Here is a 21,339-nt window from a genome sequence, read left to right on the forward strand (position 1 = left end):
ATTTGTGAACTGAACGCGCTAACAAAAGGAAATATTTGGACATAAATTATGGACATTATCGAACTAAACAAACATTTATTGTGGAACTGGGATTCCTGGGAGTGCATTCTGATGAAGATCATCAAATGTAGGTGAATATTTATAATGCTATTTCTGACTTCTGTTGACTCCAACATGGCGGATATCTGTTTGGGTTGTTTTGGTCTCTGAGCGCCGTACTCAGATTATTGCATGGTGTGCTTTTTCCGTAAAGTTTTTTTGAAATCTGACGCAGCGGTTGCATTAAGGAGAAGTGTATCTATAATTCCATGCATGATAGTTGTATCTTTTATCAATGTTTATTATGAGTATTTCTGTAAATTGACTTGATGTGGCTCTCTGCAAAATCACTGGATGCTTTGGAACTACTGAATGTAACGCGTCAATGTAAACTGAGATTTTTTAAATATAAATATGAACTTTATCGAACAAAACATACATGTATTATGTAACATGAAGTCCTATGAGTGTCATCTGATGAAGATCATCAAAGGTTAGTGATTAATTTTATCTATATTTGTGCTTTTTGTGACTCCTCTCTTTGGCTGGAAAAATGGCTGTTTTTCTATGACTTGGCTCTGACCTAACATAATCGTTTGGTTTCCTTTCGCTGTAAAGCCTTTTTGAAATCAGACACTGTGGTGGGATTAACAACAAGTGTATCTTTACAATGGTGTAAAATACTTCTATGTTTGAGGAATTTTAATTATGGGATTTCGGTTGTTTTGAATTTGGCTCCCTGCACTTTCACTGGCTGTTGTCATATCGATCCCGTTAGCGGGATCTCAGCCCAATTAATATTGAAGGCAGGTTAGAGAGATTCCTGAGCCCCAACAGCTTGCAAATGTTTAAGGAGGAATATCATATATGGCACACTTAGGATGATATGGTGGCCTTGGACAATTACAGTATATCTGTCTGGTTGGAACAAAGCAGGTACAGTAATGGTCGTTAGCTACTAAATAAACATATTTTGCTAATATATTCAGTATTTATGTTTCATTATCCAACGCCCTAGTTACCCTATAGCTACAACATAAATCATTTGAAAGAGAGGTAACAAAGCAAAGATATGACCATTTTTGTTTTGTTTTCTATAATGAAAATTGCATATTTGGAATAGAGGGGGTTGAGGAAGCATTGATTATTTCTACAGCTGTGCTATTTTTGGTGGTTCTTGAGGCTCTGATGTGTTCACCATTCTGTTCTGAGAAAATAGATCAATACCCACTGGCTACAGGTCATTTATAAGTCTTTGCTAGGTAAAGCCCCGTCTTATCTCAGCTCAGCTCACTGGTCACCATAGTAGCACCCACCCGTAGCACGCTCTCCCTCACTGGTCACCCCCAAAGCCAATTCCTCATTTGGCCACCTTTCCTTACAGTTGTCTGCTGCCAATGACTGGAACTAACTGCAAAAATCACTGAAGCTGGAGATTCATATCTCCCTCACTAACTTTAATGATGAAGTTAATAATTTGCATATACTGTATATAGACTTTTCTATTGTATTATTGACTGTATGTTTGTTAATTCCATGTGCAACTCTGTGTTGTTGTTTGTGACGCACTGCTTTGCTTTAGCTTGGCCAAGTCGCAGTTGTAAATGAGAACTCAACTAGCCTACCTGGTTAAATAAAGGTGAAATTTAAAAAAATAAAAAATAGGCACAGTGAGGTCAAAGGTAACAAGGATGGATTCTCTGTGTCTATGGAGGCCCAGCAGCTGTATACTATATGATGGTCTGTATAATACTCAATGTGAGGGTTACTGGACATTGATAAGATGGCTACTATAGAAAACACAAAGTAAAGAAGGGGGATGGGAGGTAGGAACTGTTACTGGGCTGTATAGTCACGCAGAATTTAAGACATTTCAAAAACATACATAATGTAAGTTATAGATTACATTGATAGAAAGGTGTTTGATGGATGTAGACATTCACTTCCTATATCTCTAAAACTATTTTTGGTTTGAGCACTACCGGCTAAAAGTTGTCGTTTCCATTTTGTCATAGGTTGTCAAAGTTTGTCCACCAAAAGTGTTTTTCCCGCTTTGCTAAATACATACTCCTTCATGAAGATAATCACTCCACCAAAATCTACATGAGAAATAAATCTAAACACAAAGAAAATGTTTTATATATCTAAAAACATTATTGATGTACGTTATGGTATCTATTGTCCTTAGAAAAAAATATCTGAATTACATTCAACATTTCAGGCCTTGATAGCAACCTCAAGTTTCAAATCACCAAGTTCAAAGACTGTGGCAGTGTACTTTGGGTGTTAACTTTTGAATGTACACAGCTGTGTGTGTGTGTGTGTGTGTGTGTGTGTGTGTGTGTGTGTGTGTGTGTGTGTGTAGGTGCAGATGTTTGTGTGCAAGGATGTGGGTGTGGGCACACAAATGTTAACATTGGTGGCCCTAAAAGCTCTGAGTCCGCTGAAGTTTACAGTATATGTGTATTACTACAAAGCCATGACTCCATTATAGCGTCCATAAAGCCCCCTACAAACACCTTAAGGTAATACATACATTCTTATGTTTTAATTCTGAGGCAACAATAACATTCCTGAGTATTCAATAACAAGACTACATATATTTCTTTTAAAAAGGTGAAGAAAAAAAATGCTTACATAAAAAAGAATACTGTCAGATTTAGGATTATAAGAGTAGTACAGCATCTGTATGAAAATGGCACATTTGGGAAATGCATTAGTTTGATAGTGCACTGTTTATAAGATGCTGTGTTAAAATGTGCATTCACCCTCCAGCTCACTCTCTCAAGTATGTTTCTACTTAACCAGTTCTCTCTTTCAGCAGGTTTACATATCTGCATGTATTGATAGAACTGCATGTGGCACTCCGTAATGAAATGAGATATATGAGAGCGATTGTATGTGAAATTAACAAAAAGAGAAAGAGTGACTGAAACAAAACAAAAAAAAGCATGGGAGGGAAAACGAGTGAGCTACGGTAGTGATGAAAGGTAGAGGATGGGTAGAAAAAAAGAGAGAACTGAAAAACCGGGAAAAGGGAATGGGTGACAGGGGGGACATTTGTTTCCAAACAAGGTATACGGAGGCAACAAGCCTCAGAAGAGACGTGATTGTGCTGGAGTTGTCAAGTTATTAAAATACACCACAAGGATGTTCTTCTCTACGTTTTGGTTTGAGAGGATATGATTCTTATGGTGCTTGAGGAGGTATTGCAGTCAAAGGCCCTTTTCATACCAAGCGGCCACTCTAATTAAGAGAGCAACTCATCAAAACCACACTTTCTGCCATAGTAGCAGATTGAAAAATAAATAGGATCCTGAGAGAAGCAGTAGGTAATCCATTCAGACTGACAGTGCTAAATCAGGCAATCTAGAACCCTCCCTCCCCTCCCCTCCCCATACCACCCCACCCCACCCCCACCCACATCCAATCCACACCCCTACAGGACAAAGTGCCCATTGACTCTTTGGAGAAAATCAAATAATTAAAATTATAAAGATGTAAGAGGAGGATACAAGTCATTTGACATTTTCTCTCCTGACTGGTTAGATCACATGACCTTTCTTTGCAAAATCCAACGATTGTTTTCCCCCAGTTATTGGCTGAGTAAGTACTCTACTTGGTTTTCAAATGCCAATATAAAGGAGGGACCCCCAGAAAGCTGTCTTCTCAAGTGCCTGACCTAGCGTCCTCCAGTGGGGTCATCAGATCGCGCACGTGACGCAGGCATCTTCATGGCCAGCCTCTGATGGGGGAAGCCGTGTTCCCCTCCTCCCCTGCTCTCCCCACCTAGGCCTGAGGAGGGGCTGTACTCCCTCTGCCCACCATAAGGAGGCAACACCAATGGCTTGCCAGGCTTGTAGGCCTGGCCTTCTGAGCCCGCCATGGCGTAGCCGTTGAAGGGGCTCTTGCTGTGGCCATTTCCATGGACATTGCCGTACTTCCTGTACTGGGAGCCCTCCCCCTCTCCTCCTCCCTCCTCCCCCTCTTCCACCATCTCAACGGCCTTGCGTTTCAGTGGCCCTCCTGTTTCAGAGCTGGCCCCTAGGCTGTGGCTGGGGTATCCATAGCTGCTCCCCACCACAGTGGGCCGGGGGGTCAGGGAGGTAGAGGTGCTCAGCCCTGAGGGGAGGTAGGAGGCACTGGGGTGGCTGTAGCCAGATGCCAGGCTGGTCTGGGGGTGGGGGTAGCAGCCTGGCAGGTAGTTGTAGACTGGATTGTTAAGGTTGTAGCTGGGCACCAAGGTGGGGGTGGTATGCAGAGAGTGTAGAGAGGCTGGGGGAAGTGCTGAGCCAGTCTGGGGGTAGTATCCAGAGGAGAGGTAGCTGCTGTTGTAGGAGGGTGGGTAGTCCTGAGAGGGCGGCCCATTACAGGAGCCACTGCTGCTATATCCGGGATCAGAGGTCAAGTTACTGCTCACTACCGTCACACTGCCTGTGCCAGTGAGGCCCACTGACACTGAGCCCACTTTGGCCCCTGCAGCCAGGGCCTCCAGCCCAGAGTAACACTCCATTCCCTGCCCCAGGGACCAGGGCTCAGCCTCACTCTTCAGGAAAGACCCAGGCTCTGAATATGCCCCTGGGGCAGGTCTCTCATAGGGCAACTCCAGACCTGAGTACTTCTCGGCATAGTGTTTTAACAAGGAGGAGGCAGTGAGGGCCGAGATGTCATCACTGGCCCAGGGGTAGCCGGCTGCAGGGGTGTAACCGCAGCGACCTGCGGTGGCGTAGGGATCGTGTTTGTGGACCGAGGAAGGGGAGGTGGTGGAGGACACATCTAGGTGCTGCTCAGGCCACTGGGACAGGGGGGCCACGTGCTCCGGAGACCAATGCATTTTCAACAGACCTACAGACACAGAGAGAGGACCGAGAGAGAGCATGGTTATTCACCACGCATTACTTTTTAACCTTTCAGTCCAGAGCAGACATAACTGCAGATTTTCAGGTTGTTCAAAGAACCATACCACATTGGTAATACACTAACTACATTCAAATAGATTTAGTTGATAAAATACAACATAGTGCTCTGAGCTCCTCCATGCCGTGTTGTTACGAACAACACAGCCCCTGGCCTTGTCCCCACAGCGATAAGCCGCCCGCTCCCTTCTGCCTCGCTCTCACTGGGACCATTGTTGTCCCCCTGTACGGGGCTCTGTGTGTGTGAGACCCCCACTCCACTCACTCTAACACACACACACACTGGTGCAGTGTGTTTCACTGGGGTAGTGGTCGACCATTCTTTTTGATTGACTTTACAGGCTCTGTCTTTGAGCAGGCATTAGACTGACATTCCAGGCATTGTAGAGTATTATTAAACTGTCCCGACCCTTTGAGCCTAGAACTGAGAGGCTACGACAGAACTGAGAGAGAGGGGGAGAGGGAGAGAGAAATAGGGGAAAGAGAGGGAGAGAAAGGTGGAGACAGAGTGAGGGGGAGAGAGCGAAAGCAAAGAGAAACCTGGGGTTGTTCACATGCTTTCCCCAATCCTAGTCAGTAGCATGGTGGTGTGGGTTCGTTGTCTCAGTGTTGCGTTTGTTTACAATACAACTCTAGAGTGCCTGGTGCCTACATCAGACTGTCTGATCTCTCCATACACACACGCACACACGTGCATACGCACACACACACTAACACACTCCCTCTGTGTGTGTGTGTGTGTGTGTGTGGTTTAGTCACACATTGACCAGGACCACCAGATGGGCCGCTAAACGATCCACATGTTGATCCCAAAATGAAATGATCACTCAGTCCCATAATCTCGCTCATCCAATCCAGAGATCCCAGGTCGCCCTGGCTGAGTCTCCCAGCCCCTCCCCAGCCAAGTCCCAATCCCCCCTGGAAATGTCTCTGTGAAATCCCCCTGATGCTCCAGGGAATTCCAGCCAGTCATGGGACTGTCCCTGTCCCATGCTCAAAAACAAACACACCACTTCTGGCACAGAGTCGATAAACCCTTGGTAAAAAATTGCAAACCTAAGGGAAATAATAAACACAATCTACACAGACACATCTATACTAGTGTACATACAAAAGCTTACAAAAAGGGACTTCAAGAGAAACACATAAACATAAGAGAAACACATAAACAATTAGCAGAAACAGTCTGAGACACACACTGCCCCACACATGAAGGGGTCGTTCCATGAAAAGAGCTCCTTTTGCATCCCTTTGATATTTTAAGGAGATATTGTGCACCAATATTGCATTTTATAAAAAGTACTTAAATAGTACTTTAAAGTACCTTTACTTAAGTAGTTTTGGGGGGTATCTGTACTTTATTTATATTTTGACAACTTTTTAACTCCACTCAATTCCTAAAGACAATAATATACGTTTTACTCCATACATTTTCCCTGACACCCAAAAGTACTCGTTACATTTGGAATGCTTAGCAGCACAGGAAAATAGTCCAATTCACACACTTATCAAGAGAACATCCCTGGTCCTCCCTACTGCCTCTGATCTGGCGGACTCACAAAACATTTGTAAAGATGCTCAAGTGTTGGATTGTGCCCCTGGCTATCCGTAAATTTACAAAACAAGAAAATTGTGCAGTCTGGTTTTCGTAAAGCAGGGTTTCCCAAATTCAGTCCTCGGGACCCAAAGGTGTGCATGTTGAGATTTTTGCCCTAGCACTACACAGCTGATTCAAATAAACAACTAATCATCAAGCTTTGATAATTTGAATCAGTTGTGCTGTGTTAGGGCAAAAAGTAAAACATGTAGCCCTTGGGGTCCTGAGGACTGTGTATGGGAAACACTTACTTAAAGGAATTCTGAAATTATTTATTATTTTACTTTTTAAATTAAGTATATATCTATACTTACTCTAGGTATCCACACTATACTCTAGGTATCTATACTTACTCTAGGTATCTATACTTACTCCAGGTATCTATACTTACTCTAGGTATCTATACTTACTCCAGGTATCCATACTATACTCTAGGTATCTATACTTACTCTAGGTATCCATACTATACTCTAGGTATCTATACTTACGCTAGGTATACATACTTACTCTAGGAATCTATACTTACTCTAGGTATCTATACTTACTCTAGGTATATATACTTACTCTAGGTATCTCTGGTAACTCTGGTGGATTGAGATGCAGATATCTCTATTGACAGATTTCAATGCAGATTTTCTTTGTTATGTAACTTAGACCGACTCATCGGTGTGTCATTTGATTCTAGGGGGTTAAGGTATCTATACTATACTCTAGGTATCTATACTTACTCTAGGTATCTATATTTACTCTAGGTATCTATACTTACTCTAGGTATCTATATTTACTCTAGGTATCTATACTTACTCTAGGTATCTATACTATACTCTAGGTATCTATACTTACTCTAGGTATCTATATTTACTCTAGGTATCTATACTTACTCTAGGTATCTATACTATACTCTAGGTATCTATACTTACTCTAGGTATCTATCTAGGTATCTATACTTACTCTAGGTATCTATACTTACTCTAGGTATCTATACTTACTCTAGGTATCTATATTTACTCTAGGTATCTATACTTACTCTAGGTATCTATACTTACTCTAGGTATCTATACTTACTCTAGGTATCTATACTTACTCTAGGTATCTATACTTACTCTAGGTATCTATACTTACTCTAGGTATCTATACTTACTCTAGGTATCTATACTATACTCTAGGTATCTATACTATACTCTAGGTATGTATACTTACTCTAGGTATCCATACTATACTCTAGGTATCTATACTATACTCTAGGTATCTATACTTACTCTAGGTATCTATACTATACTCTAGGTATCTATACTTACTCTAGGTATCTATACTTACTCTAGGTATCTATACTTACTCTAGGTATCTATACTATACTCTAGGTATCTATACTTACTCTAGGTATCTATACTATACTCTAGGTATCTATACTTACTCTAGGTATGTATACTTACTCTAGGTATCTATACTTACTCTAGGTATCTATACTATACTCTAGGTATCTATACTTACTCTAGGTATCTATACTATACTCTAGGTATCTATACTTACTCTAGGTATCTATACTATACTCTAGGTATCTATACTTACTCTAGGTATCTATACTTACTCTAGGTATCTATACTATACTCTAGGTATCTATACTTACTCTAGGTATCTATACTATACTCTAGGTATCTATACTTACTCTAGGTATCTATACTATACTCTAGGTATCTATACTTACTCTAGGTATCTATACTTACTCTAGGTATCTATACTATACTCTAGTTTGACAATTAGGTTATTTTCCCCCCACTGAATGAAGTGCCCTTTGATATAGAATCCCCCCAAAATGTTGTTAATTAGATTTTTTTTCTATGAATAAAGACTTTCTAATGTGCCACAATTCCATATTTTGACATGTCCCTCTGTGAATTTAAGATTTGAACCAACTTCACCCCAACATTTCTCCAACTTTTCACCATCATTTGTAAATATTTTGTTGCTTTGACGAAGTCATTTCGTAAGATTATTTATTTGATGTGATAAGTGATGCAATGCATGTCCCTCACCAACCCTGTTGGTGAACTGAACTCTCATTTTAATGTGGGGAAACTATTCCTTTTAAATAATATTTTCAAAAGAAACAGTGAACATCTAATAGTCAAATCATAGTGTCAAAGAATGTGAGCTGTTTCTGCACTTTTTGGCCATTTTTCTGGTCTTTTGTGTTGAAAGACTGAGCTGGCCGAGCACAACGCGTCAACACTGTTACCAATAGATAGACAATCTAGAAATGTTTTAACAATTTCAATTTTTTTGTGAAACTTGAATTCAATTGACCCTCCCTGTTGTATACAAGCTTCCATTCCCACTCTAACAAGGGGATATATTGCTGATTTAAGATTGAATCGCCAACCCTGTTGCAGCCAACTGTGGGGTACGGTCAACCCTGTCCCTTTAGTTGGAACTTAATAGGCACTTACTATCGTCGTTTAAAAAAAATGTACCTCTTACAATTAGAAAATGTGTTTTTTACTAAGTTAAACATGTGTTCATGACAGAATGTTACAATTGGTTGAATTTATATGTGTGTGCACGTGCATCTCTATGTTTACAGTAGTATTGATTCATAAAGGAGGGTGAGGAGATTTCAGGCAAGATTAGGGAAAAACAGTGAGTATATAACACAGCCATCTGTATCAGATGATGTATGGGGAGTAGGGCATGGAGAAGAGGGGTGTGTTCAGTCCCCTAACCCTAATCTGGTCCCCCTTCCTCAGGGCTTAGAGGGGCACCTCTCATGGCTAAATCATATCTGCAAGCTTACCAGGAGACTGAGATGATGAGGATGATGAGGTATAAGACGGCCTTACATCCATGCATCTTATAATGGCTTTTTAATTATCATGTATGTGTGTTTTTGTGTATTGTCATCTCTGTTGTTGTCCTCTTGTTGGAGGTATATTCCTGTTTGTGATGTTGTAAGTCCTCAAAATGATTGTGAGGGGAGTTGAAAACTTCACTATGGGTAATAATAGAAAACCAAAACATGGCAGATACATGATGCGTAACTCAATTGTTTGCAATTGTTTATAGCTCAAAATTGTTTCAAGCCACTGGTTCCAAATACTGCAACCCGCGTGTATCGCATGCATCTAACAGTTTACTAAACTCTGGTTCTATAATCACCTATTGTTCTGTACTAAGAGTTCCGACTTTGGACCTAACTCTAACTAGAGGTTTTGACTGTGTGGATGAGTCTAACATGTTGGGCGACTGAGATTGGAGGGAGCATGTTTGTGCATATGTATGCGTGTGGCATTACGTGTCAACACTGTCGTGTGGGTCCCAAAAAGAGACAGCTGTTTTGAGCAGAGGGGCCTTCTTTCGCTGTGTCCAGCCTGTCCCTCAACTCCTATTGTCCCCCCACGTCCCCTAACAAAGCCACGGGACCCCATTGTCTGACAGCAGATCCTATAAGAGCCCAAACATCTCACTAACTCAGACCACCAGCTCCATATATCCACCAGCAGTACTGACAGCTTACAAGGTGTGTGTGTGTGTGTGTGTGGTGCATGACTGCACATGTGTAATGGGTATTCCCAACAGGATAGTGGCTCCTGAAATCTGAGACCTGGAAGAAGTGAGCGAGAGTTGTAACCACCCCTATCCATCCACCACACAAATGCCACACACATATATGCGCACACACACACATGCACCACGCTCCTCCTTCTTCTCTCCAGGGGTCAAGTGCTACCCTAACTCTACACCCCAGCTTTTGTTTTCCTGTCTTCAGGATGAAGGCCCTCACATGGATCCAACATGCCTCATAGGACCAGGAAGCCAGTAAAACAGAATGATTGTGTGCCTGTGTGTGCCTGTGTGTGTGTGTGTGTGTGTGTGTGTGCCTGCATTCGTGTGTGTGCCTGCACATCGAATAGGGAAAATGGGGCTTGTAAACAAGAGCTTGATCAATCCAGTCAGAGGATGGCCAGTATGTGGACCCCCCTCCCCACCTCCTCCTTCAACACCATCCACTCTGTCCAGTTCTGTGAGAGAAAGCAGCTTTGTCTAGCTGGACTGGTCCTAATTACATAGCCAGGTGGAGAGACGATTTAGCTTCTGCGCTGATCTCTCTCTCTCTCTCTCTCTCTCTCTCTCTTTACCTACCGTCAATCACCAACAAGGGCCAGTGTCCAAATGACCATTCCACAGCCAGCATAGACCATATATGTTGGTCAAGTGTTGTGTTCCCTAGATCTCACAATAACGCAAATCAGTAGTACCATTAACACTGGAGAGACCAAACCCACTGGCATGTCTGATCTTACTAATTTTCTTATTTCTTACACACACTCTTATTTAGTTCTGTTCAACAATGAATCATGTGATCAGTCAACATATGGGCCAGAGTTTGTGCATGTATTTGATCTGTGTGACCAGAAGAGCTGCTGGTGTGAATTAAATCTCCTTCTTGGTAGCGGTCCACTGCACGGTCAGTGTGAGCAATTAAGGGTTAATTAGATGAATAACGGAGAGAGGCAGGCAGGGAGGTGGGGAGGGACATGGGCATGGGATTTGGAGTGTTTGCAAGGCATCAGAGGCAGTGTGATAGATTGGACTGGATAATTTTCCCTAAGGGTAGGTAGCCTGACCACTCCAAAATAATCACTATTACTCAGTAACAATACACAAAGACTTCAATGCACACACATAATGTTGCTGAGAAAGTTTAATGGTGTTTATGTGTTGTGTTTGATTGAGATACGCAGATAGGTCTGTGCGAAGACCAGGATGTTTGAGCATGCTGTGCAGACCTGTAGAAGCGGCAAGAGAGAGAATCCTGCAGATGACTTAGGCTATTGGAATGTATGGAATTCAGAGAGAGAGAGCTCTCTATCAGCTGCTCACACAGTATTCGTAAGTATTAATTGAAGCCATATCTGGATCAGTACGGCACGCGTCAGATAACCAATGGGACATTAAACTCTTCCATTCCATTCCATTCCATTCCATTCCATTCTCCCCCTTCCCTCTCCTCCCCTCCTGTTCCCCCTCTCCTCCCCTCCTGTTCCCCCTCTCTCTTTCCCTCCCTCAGACCTGTACTAACATGTGTCCATGCTCGCGTGGTTTAGGACACCCCTCCCCCACACTCTGTCTCTTTCAGCTCACACACTCATGTGGCCGGAGCTGCCTTGCCTCTTTGCTCATTGTCCACACATATATCACTCTGCAGCTGACCAGTCCATTTGCCCTTCTCTCTCTCCCACCTCTGTCTCTAAATCCCCATCCTTGTACTATTTCTCCATAAACATAGTTCTCTTTTTCCCTTCCTCCTTTCTTTGGGTTACTCTCTGCCTGCCCTCGGCTGTTTCTCCATGCATTCCTCTGGGTGGAATGGCTAAATGGTCACTCTGATCTTGCTGTTGGCTACAGACTGAACAAACTCTACATCATTGCAGGCTAGGGCTCTGTAAGCCTTTACCACCTAATGAGGACCTTAAATCAACTGGACTCAAAATTTGCTTAATGAGCTGTCATGAACACTATGGTGGCCTGATGCACACGTTTGTGTGTGTGTGTGTGTGACCGAGAGAGAGATACAGAGAGAGAGAAAGAGTGTCTGTGTGTGCACGTGAATCACTCCACACCACTCTAATTAGAGCTCATTTACACCCCGTCACTAACGACCTGACTCTTCCTCACAGAACTATTTCACCCTGAGCAACTGTTTAGCTACGATCCACAAAATGTATTCACTACCACGTTTTTATCACACACTCCTAATTATGACGTGTGTGTGTGTGTGTGTGTGTGTGTGTGTGTGTGTGTGTGTGTGTGTGTGTGTGTGTGTATTAGAGAGAAGTTTCTCTATGGGGAGAAATCTAACACAGCGGTGTGAGTCTTTCCAAAAGCAGGTATGTTACAGACGTACGCTAAACAATCTTATCGCAGTCAAGACACAAAGCATGTGTGTACCCACAATTCACTTCTTCTTTTCAAAACCCCCCAAAACAAAATTGTAGGCTCCAATATCTCTGCCTATAGTAGCGGTCCTGCTAGCACACAGAGGTAGGTAAGGTGTGTCCCTAATGTATTATTCAAATCATGTTAGTGTGGTAATCCTGTTAAACCTTCTCCTAATCAATAACATCAGTCAATATAAGCATATTCATTAGCTTGTCTTAGAGACCCCTCATGCAAAGCACACATGCATGTGGAAGCATAACAATCTATCTACCCAGCTATCACCACAAATAGACACCTATTTATGGGAATGCATTACTAAAAACAATAACAAGCTAGAAATGTGTCCCAAGAAAATAATTAACATCCAAAACACACAACATAATAATGTACGCAGAGCCAATTGATTCTTGGGTTTAGTTTAACACCAAGAAATAGGAAAGGATATGATGGCAGTGTCCAAGGCTGCTAATTTTACTCTCTCCGTGTGGATAAAGCGCTACATTACATAACGAGGAGGGACTGCTCACTGTGACATAATCAGTCCCCCACTGTACCAGCACACTTCAATTACATGGAGGATAGAGGATAGATAGAATAGTCTCTACCCCAATAGATTGGACAGCAAGATCATTGTTGCACTGACTATACGCACACACACTGGACACACATACTCCCACAAACTTACATTGACATCCTAACATACACACTACATACAGTGCATTTGGGAAAGTATTCAGACCCCTTGACTTTTTCCACATTTTGTTATGTTGCAATTGATTCAGAAATCTACACACAATACCCCCTAATGAAAAAGTGAAAACAGGTTTTTAGAAATGTTGGCAAAAAACAGACACCTTATTTACATAAGTATTCAGACCCTTTGATATGAGACTCGAAATTGAGATCAGGTGCATCCTGTTTCAATTGATCATCCTTCAGATGTTTCTACAACTTTATTGGAGCCCACAATGTGGTAAACACAATTGATTGGACATGATTTGTAAAGACACACACCTGTCTATATAAGATCCCACAGTTGACAGTGCATGTCAGAGCAAAAACCAAGCCATGAGGTCGAAGGAATTTTCTGTAGAGCTCCGAGACAGGATTGTGTCGAGGCACAGAGCTAGAGGTACATTTCCGCAGCATTGAAGGTCCCCAAGAGCACAGTGGCTTCCATCATTCTTAAATGTAAGAAGTTTAGAACCACCAAGACTCTTCCTAGAGCTGGCCACCTTGCCAAATTGAGAAATCGGGGGTGAAGGGCCTTGGTCAGGGAGGTGACCAAGAACCCGATGGTCACTCTGACAGAGATCTAGAGTTCCTCTGTGGAGATAGGAGAACTTTCCAGAAAGACAAAAATCTCTGCAGCCCTCCACCAATCAGTCCGTTGTACTAAAGTGGCCAGAAGGAAGCCACCCCTCAGTAAAAGGCACATGGCAGTCCACTTGGAGTTTGCCAAAAGGCACCTAAAGTCTCTCAGACCATGAGAAACAAGATTCTGTGGTCTGATGAAACCAAGATGGAACTCCCAGACTGGGGTGAAGATTCACCTTCCAACAGGACAATGACACTAAACACACAGCACAGCACTAAACACACAGCACGGGAGTGGCTTCGGGACAAGTCTCTGAATGTTCTTGAGTGGCCCAGTCAGAGCCTGAACTTGAACCCAATCGAACATCTCTGTAGAGACCTGAAAATAGTTGTGCAGCAACGCTCCCCATCCAGCCTGACAGAGCGTGAGAGGATCTGCAGAGAATATTGGGAGAAACTGCCCAAATACAGGTGTGCCAAGCTTGTAGCGTCATACCCAAAAAGACTTCAGGCTGTAATCCCTGCCAAAGGTGCTTCAACAAAGTACTGAGTCTGAATTCTTATGTAAATGTAATATATATATATATATATATATATATATATATATATATTTTTTATATATACATTAGCAAACATTTCTAAAAACGTGTTTTTGCTTTGTCATCATGGAGTATTGTGTGTAGATTGATGGGGGGGGAACACTTGAAATCCATTTTAGAATAAGGTTGTAAAGTAACAAAATGTGGAAAAAGTCACGGGTCTGAATACTTTCCGAAGGCACTGTATATGTACATACCTACCCCAATTACCTCGTACCCCTGACCATTGACTCTATACTGGTACTCCTTGTACATAGCCAAGTGAATTTGACTCATTATTGTTATTCATTATTCACTGTATTTATGCCTCATGCCACTATTCCCATTCTTCTTTTTTACTGTGCATTGTTGGAAAGGGACTTTCACTGTAAATCTAAACCTGTTGTTTACAAAGCATGTGAAAAATACTAATTTATTGGATTTGTTTAAAACTAGCCTTAAACACGCTGGTGGTCGCCATTCAGAAATAGAGAGAGAAAGAGCAAGAGAGCCAGAGAGAAAGAGACAGCAACTCAGCTCTTTCTTTAAAATTCCTCAATGTAAAGCACAGAGAAGAGAGACTCAGCTGTTAAAGTTATTATCCCCTCTCCAATATCTCGTTTCCCAGTTCCCTCCCTCACGCCTTCACCTCCCCCTTTTCCACTGGCCACAGGAGAAATGTCCAAGACTGAGTGTCAAGAATGAGAAAGACAACCAAATTAGCGCATGCACATGCGCGTGCACACAGTGTAACCCCCATCCGCTCCATACACACACTTACTGTGGAGGGTGACAGGACTGAGCATTCTGCCGCCCTGCTCCCTGGTAAAGAGGAGAGGACTGAGTCCACTCAGTGTTGGTGGAAGCGGGGACACACGTTACACTTTCTGCTGCTGGCTGGTCCCACGCTGCTGGCCATCTGAGTGGGTCTGTTAGTGTTTGTTGTCATACACCACTCCATTGCTAGCCTCAGTACCCTCCACTACACACTAACGACTGGAATGGAGAGAGAGCAGTGTGTTAGACAGCGCTGGAAAAAATATATGTACATAATCACATAAAACTCGAACATCAAAAAGTGAAGTGACCCAAATGCAGAGACTTATTTTCCTCCTCAAGCACGTTCATGCTCACTCACTAGCACTTGCTCACTCTAGCCCCCTAGGTCACTAGCTCACTTGGTTAGCCACTTGTTCACTCATATGCAAAAGTATTTACAGACCAGAAAAACAATTGTCAGAAGCACTTATTACTAATGCTAATACATAATTACCATGACTGAAAGGAAGAATGTAATTGAGAGTAAGATCATCTAAAACGTGTAAAACCTTAATATTTCTGTACACATTAGGTCTGTTGTTGGAAAAATATTTGTTTTTGATAAGCTAACGGGAATGGGAGAACTCTTCAGGAAAGGCATGTGCACAATCAAAACCAAACAATATATAGTGTTGCTCACAGTCTGAGTGTTTGTGTAACAGTGGTGCTAATCGCTCTGACAGAAAGGGAACAGCTTCTGCCCTCTGACCATAAAACCACAATATCACCATCAGAAAAAAAATGACTAAAGAGTATCCAATCCTCTGGACCCATCCACTGGTCCACACACTCACACAGTTATACACCAAAAAGAACCAGCAGATCTTTGCACTTTATCAAGTGTTGAAGAATGCAGCTGTGTTTATTACCATCTAAAGCAAAAATGCAGGAAACAGGTTGAAAATATGAAGATAACTGAGGAATTTGAGTATCAGAGAGGATCAACATTTAAATAATAGACACATGGTAGAGAAGAAAAAACGTAAATAAGGGTTGAGAGTGTGGAATGGAGGAAGATTTTTTATATATTTCTAAGAGGACAAAAATATCTAAATTCAACAGCAGGTTTAGAGAGAAATAAATAAAGGGATATCACAAAACCAGATATGGGAGAAAAAGAGGAGAGAAAAGCAGAAAAGAATAGGAATGTGGAGAGCAGAGTGAGAGAAGAAATACAGAAGAAAGATCGAAAAAAGCAGGAAAATGAAAACAGAAGGAAGATAAAACTCTAAAACAAAATCCAGTCCTACCTGCTCATGCTTTATTTCCTTGATATGATGCGTGCTATGTGGAAGCCAATAGAATAACCCACACGGTAAGGCAGTGTAGAGCAGTGGTGTGTATGGCCATCCCTCTTTTTCACTTCTGGGACCCTACCCTTCTCTCTCTGCTCTCCCCTCTCTCCCTCCCTTAGTGACAACAGAGCAGCACATGCATCCCCTCCCCCATCCACTCCTTCCCTCCCCCTCTCCCTCCCTCTCTTTTGTTAAAACTATTTAAGCAGGAAGGGAGAGGGGAAAAAGTGACCAATCATGCCATGTCAGAGAGGTGTGTGTGTGTGTGTGTGTGTGTGTGTGTGTGTGTGTGTGTGTGTGTGTGTGTGTGTGTGTGTGTGTGTGTGTGTGTGTGTGTGTGTGTGTGTGTGTGTGTGTGTGTGTGTGTGCGTGTGTGTGTGTAAAAAAAAAGAGAGGATTGGTGTTTTTCTGATTGTGACTGGTGCACTGTTGAACACACATTCATTATACATACTGTAGATACATGCACGCACACAGGCACATGAATACAGTCGGCTGAAAGATACTGAATTTTCGCCTTCAACGCTCACATAGGAAGTTGAGAATATGACTTTTATTGATTATAACATTGATCTAAGCATTGATGGAATGGTGGGGGTGAAACAACTCACCATGTCAATGACTAATACCTAACACTCCCCCTGCACATACAGTAAGTGTACAACACATTAGGAACACCTTCCTAATATTGAGTTGTACCTCCCACCCCTTTTGCCCTCAGAACACCCTCAATTTGTCGGGGCATAGAAGAAATCGCCTGTCTCTCCTCCCCCATCTGATAGCGAAGTCGAAGGAGCACAGCAAGAGAAGCATGGCAATCAACAATGGTCGCATGTCATGAGCCGTGGAAGCCGAAGACAGCGGCTTCCGGTAAAACAGTCTACATTCCCAACGAGAGGCCTGGAGCGGATACAAACAACAAATAGTTTCACCACCCTGGAGCCTGATCAGATCAAATCAAATGTATTTATAAAGCCCTTCGTACATCGGCTGATATCTCAAAGTGATGTACAGAAACCCAGCCTAAAACCCCAAACAGCAAGCAATGCAGGTGTAGAAGCACGGTGGCTAGGAAAAACTCCCTAGAAAGGCCAAAACCTAGGAAGTAACCTAGAGAGGAACCAGGCTATGAGGGGTGGCCAGTCCTCTTCTGGCTGTGCCGGGTGGAGATTATAACAGAACATGGTCAAGATGTTCAAATGTTCATAAATGACCAGCATGGTCAAATAATAGGTCTGGGACAGGTAGCACGTCCGGTGATCTTCCTGCACCTTCGTTGCCGAGGATACCTGTGTCTGCGGCCACTGTGCCTACCATCTGTCAGAGGCCTACACCATCCTGTGAAGTGTGGGAGTGGGCAGATTTCCTCGTCCTTCTCGCAAGCCGTGATTTTGGGCAGCTCCATGGTAAGAAATGTGACTGTTCCTGGTGCAAAAACAACGTCCCATCTCGGGGCTCGAGTAAATTACATTACTAAGCTGCTCCCGAATGTACTACGCCAGGACATGCACATTAATTCTACTGTAGTCCATGTGGGTTTTAATGACATAATGAATGACAGCTCTAAACAGTCGAAACTGGATTTCAAAGAGCTGATTGACTCTCTGTTAAACACTAATAAAAGACCCATCATATCAGGCCCTGTGCCCTCTCTGAATAGTGGCATTGAATGCTTTAGCAGGATTCTTTCTCTTCACAACTGGCTATGTCATTATTGCAGCTCAATGGGTGTAACAAAACACGTTTCATAAGGAGGATGGGATCCACCCAAATCATTTGGGTTCCTGGATCCTTTCACAGCCATATAAGGCTGCGGTAAGACAATGACTTATCAATGACCCAAGCCCAGCTCAGTTACTCTCTACCATTGTGTCTCTGCGTCATCATAATGCAAATGTACATTATACCAGGGGCACTGTTAGACACAATGTAAGTAACCTAATTTATGTCCCTCTAACTGCCTCTGTTGATCCTACAGCTATTGTATGCAGCTATCACGTGTCTATGAACCAGATTTATGCTGTTAGCACTGAGGCAGTGTGCCCAAGTAGGAAGTCCACTGTGTACAGCTCACCCTGCACCAACATAAATAACGTGAGAATATCTACTTCTGCTAAGCTTCCCAGTAAACCACATTCCTATAAAGCTTAGATGTTCATGTTAAAGATGCTCATGTTAAATTCTGATGAAGTAACATGGCTGGCTACAGGTTCATCTGCCTTCATCATTCTTGTGGGAAGCTGCTATAGACCACCAAGTGCTAACAGTCAGTATCTGGATAACATGTGAAATGCTTGATAATGTATGTGATATTGTGATATTTATTTTACTAGAACTCATTTTTATTTTCAATGGCGGCCTAGGAACAGTGTGTTAACTCCTTGTTCAGGGGTAGAACAACATATATTTTTTTTACCTTGTCAGCTCGGGGATTCGATCTTTCAACATTTCGGTTACTAGTCCAACGCTCTAACCATCAGGCTGCCTGCCACCCCATATAAACAGAGAGGTATATTTTCTGGATGCTGCCCACTCAAGAAAATGCTTCAAACTGTCACCAGTGTCCACAACCTGGTACAGGTGATCACAATATACTGTAGTAGGCATATCAAGGAAAACCGAAGTTTCAAAGGCTGGGCCTAATATAGTGTATAAGAAGTCATAAAACATGTTTTGTAGTGATTCCTATGTTGTTCATGTAAAGAATATTTGTTTTTTCCTGTCATGACTGTACTGTGAGGATCACAATGGGTCAGATCAGTTTGGCAATGGCTGACAATAACCAGACCTTCTCCCACCCACAGAGGGGTGCGGGGGTTTTGACACATAAATTAAGCAGGAGAGGACTCTCTCTTTTCCCTTTAGTATCAACCAAAGGAATGTATTTGTTTCACAGACTGTTTCTGCTGAAAACTCTAACACGGTCAAACTTGGATAATGGAACAATATTTCTAACAATGTGGGGAATGGTCAGTGGGGAGATATGGAAAACAAATATAATATTGCTTTTCATTTTGTGATGTCATTAAAAACTGGATGGATGAAATACTGTAACTTGGAAAGGATACCCCCTTTATCTGTCAAGTTTCCATCCAATACATTTTGCATATAGTATGATTAAAGTATTTCTGTTACGATATGAATGTGATTTTAGGAGTCATAAGAGAACTTCTAATCATATCCTTTGCACATTAAGTAGCCACGCCCCGAGTGGGGTCAGAAGAGTGTGTCAGTGTAATGTAACCGTCCTTTTCAACCAGAGTGTTTAAAAGCACTGGCTAAGAATGAATATATCAGATCAGGAAACATGAAGCAGAGCAACATGTTGTAATGGTTGAAACTTTGAACCTCAACACGAGGTGAAGAAATAAACTCACCTTCCTTTAAGACCAGAGAGACGAAGAGCTGCAGCTCAAGTCCATAGTGGTCTGAATCCTGAACCCTGAATAATCAACACAAGTAGGAAGAGGCAACAAACTCCCCTCTCAGTCCCTGGTACAGCTGATTAGCTGTCCTGAGTCCAATATCTCAAACTCTTCAAACCATCCCATCCTACTAAGAGTCTCAAATCACCGTAGTAGTCTACTCTCATCACCCCACTGGAACCATCGACACGGCTGACTTATCTTCAAATAAGCAGCTTCAGGAGCGAATGGAAGGGTGAACTCTGTAGTTCTGTTCAGGACTACACGATGGACAAGGGCACCCCCACATAAATATGTTCATGATTTCTTATTCCAAACGGGCGGCAGTTCATGTGCAAACTATTTGATTGTGAGAATAGTTATAGAATGTGTCCATGATAAGTGTTCCTTTCTCTCTCTATGTTGATGGGTAAATTGCCATATTGTGTAAGTCTGCTATTGACCTTTGTCTCATGTAGTAAGTGTATGTGCGTGTGTGTATTCTGTGTCATTATTTAGTTAGTTAGTAAATAAAAAATGTAACCAATTTGTGTGGTACTGAATAATGAGCAAGGCTGGGGTTTTTGCAGATGCAAGAAAGTTACGACTGGTCAGGATGTTGATATGATAAGAGGTAATGATTAATAAATATGATTAATGATGATTAATATGGGAGTTGGTAACTCTTCAACCCTCTTTTGTGGTGCCCCAAATCCTAATGAGTTAATTGTTACATGATTAATTTAATCGGGAATATTAAACATAGTTAGTTGATTAAATAAATTACAGTAATCAGATTAATGAAGGTCAAGTGATGACAGTCCTTGGTGTGTAGTGGAGGCACAAGCAAACGTTGCACTTCACATGAAATTACTTATCCCAGTTACTAATAAATATGCACCCATTAATTAAGAAAATTACTCTAAAAACTGTTAAATCCCTGTGGATTGATGAGGAATTTAACAATTGTATGGTTGAGAGGGATGAGACAAAAGGAATGGCAAATAAGTCTGGCTTCCCAACCGATTTGGCAAACATACTGCAAATTGAGAAATCATGTGATTAAATGGAATAAAAAGAAGAACAAACTACACTATGAAACAAAGTTAAATGTCATAAAAATGATAGTAAAAAGCTTTGGAACACCTTCATTTACATAATGGGAAAAAATGCAAACTCATTCACTAAATCATTTGGCTCATTTATTGCAAAACCTACTGACAGTGCCAACTACTATTATTTTTTCATTGGCAGGATTGCCAAATTTAGGTATGACATGCCAGCAACAATCGCTGACACGACACATCCAAGTATATCTGACCAACTTATGAAAGACAAGAATTGTCATTTTCAATTTTGTAAAGTAAGTGTGGAAGAGGTGATAGAAAACAATAATTTATCAACAATAAGCCACTGGGGTCTGACAACTTGGGTGGA

General features: G+C 42.0%; 1 protein-coding gene across 1 annotated transcript; it reads right to left on the reverse strand.

Annotated features, from left to right (window-relative positions):
• Positions 1–3,464: 3,464 nt before the first annotated feature.
• LOC112262126 (fidgetin-like protein 2) lies at positions 3,465–15,377 on the reverse strand. Its single transcript, XM_024437847.2, has 2 exons — positions 15,166–15,377; positions 3,465–4,884 (listed from the first exon to the last, which is right to left on the reverse strand). The coding sequence occupies exons 1-2, from the start codon at positions 15,188–15,190 to the stop codon at positions 3,722–3,724; spliced, it is 1,188 nt and encodes a 395-aa protein (XP_024293615.1). The 5' UTR covers positions 15,191–15,377; the 3' UTR covers positions 3,465–3,721.
• Positions 15,378–21,339: the final 5,962 nt, after the last annotated feature.

This window comes from Oncorhynchus tshawytscha, linkage group LG02 (assembly GCF_018296145.1).
Source record: "Oncorhynchus tshawytscha isolate Ot180627B linkage group LG02, Otsh_v2.0, whole genome shotgun sequence".
In the NCBI taxonomy this organism is placed as follows: Eukaryota; Metazoa; Chordata; class Actinopteri; order Salmoniformes; family Salmonidae; genus Oncorhynchus; species Oncorhynchus tshawytscha.

Coding starts and splice junctions, on each gene's coding strand:
- LOC112262126 (XM_024437847.2), bottom strand. CDS start 15,190: ATGCTCAGTCCTGTCACCCTCCACA. Junction 4,885..15,165: donor CAGTCCTGTCACCCTCCACA/GTAAGTGTGTGT, acceptor CTGTGTCTGTAG/GTCTGTTGAAAATGCATTGG.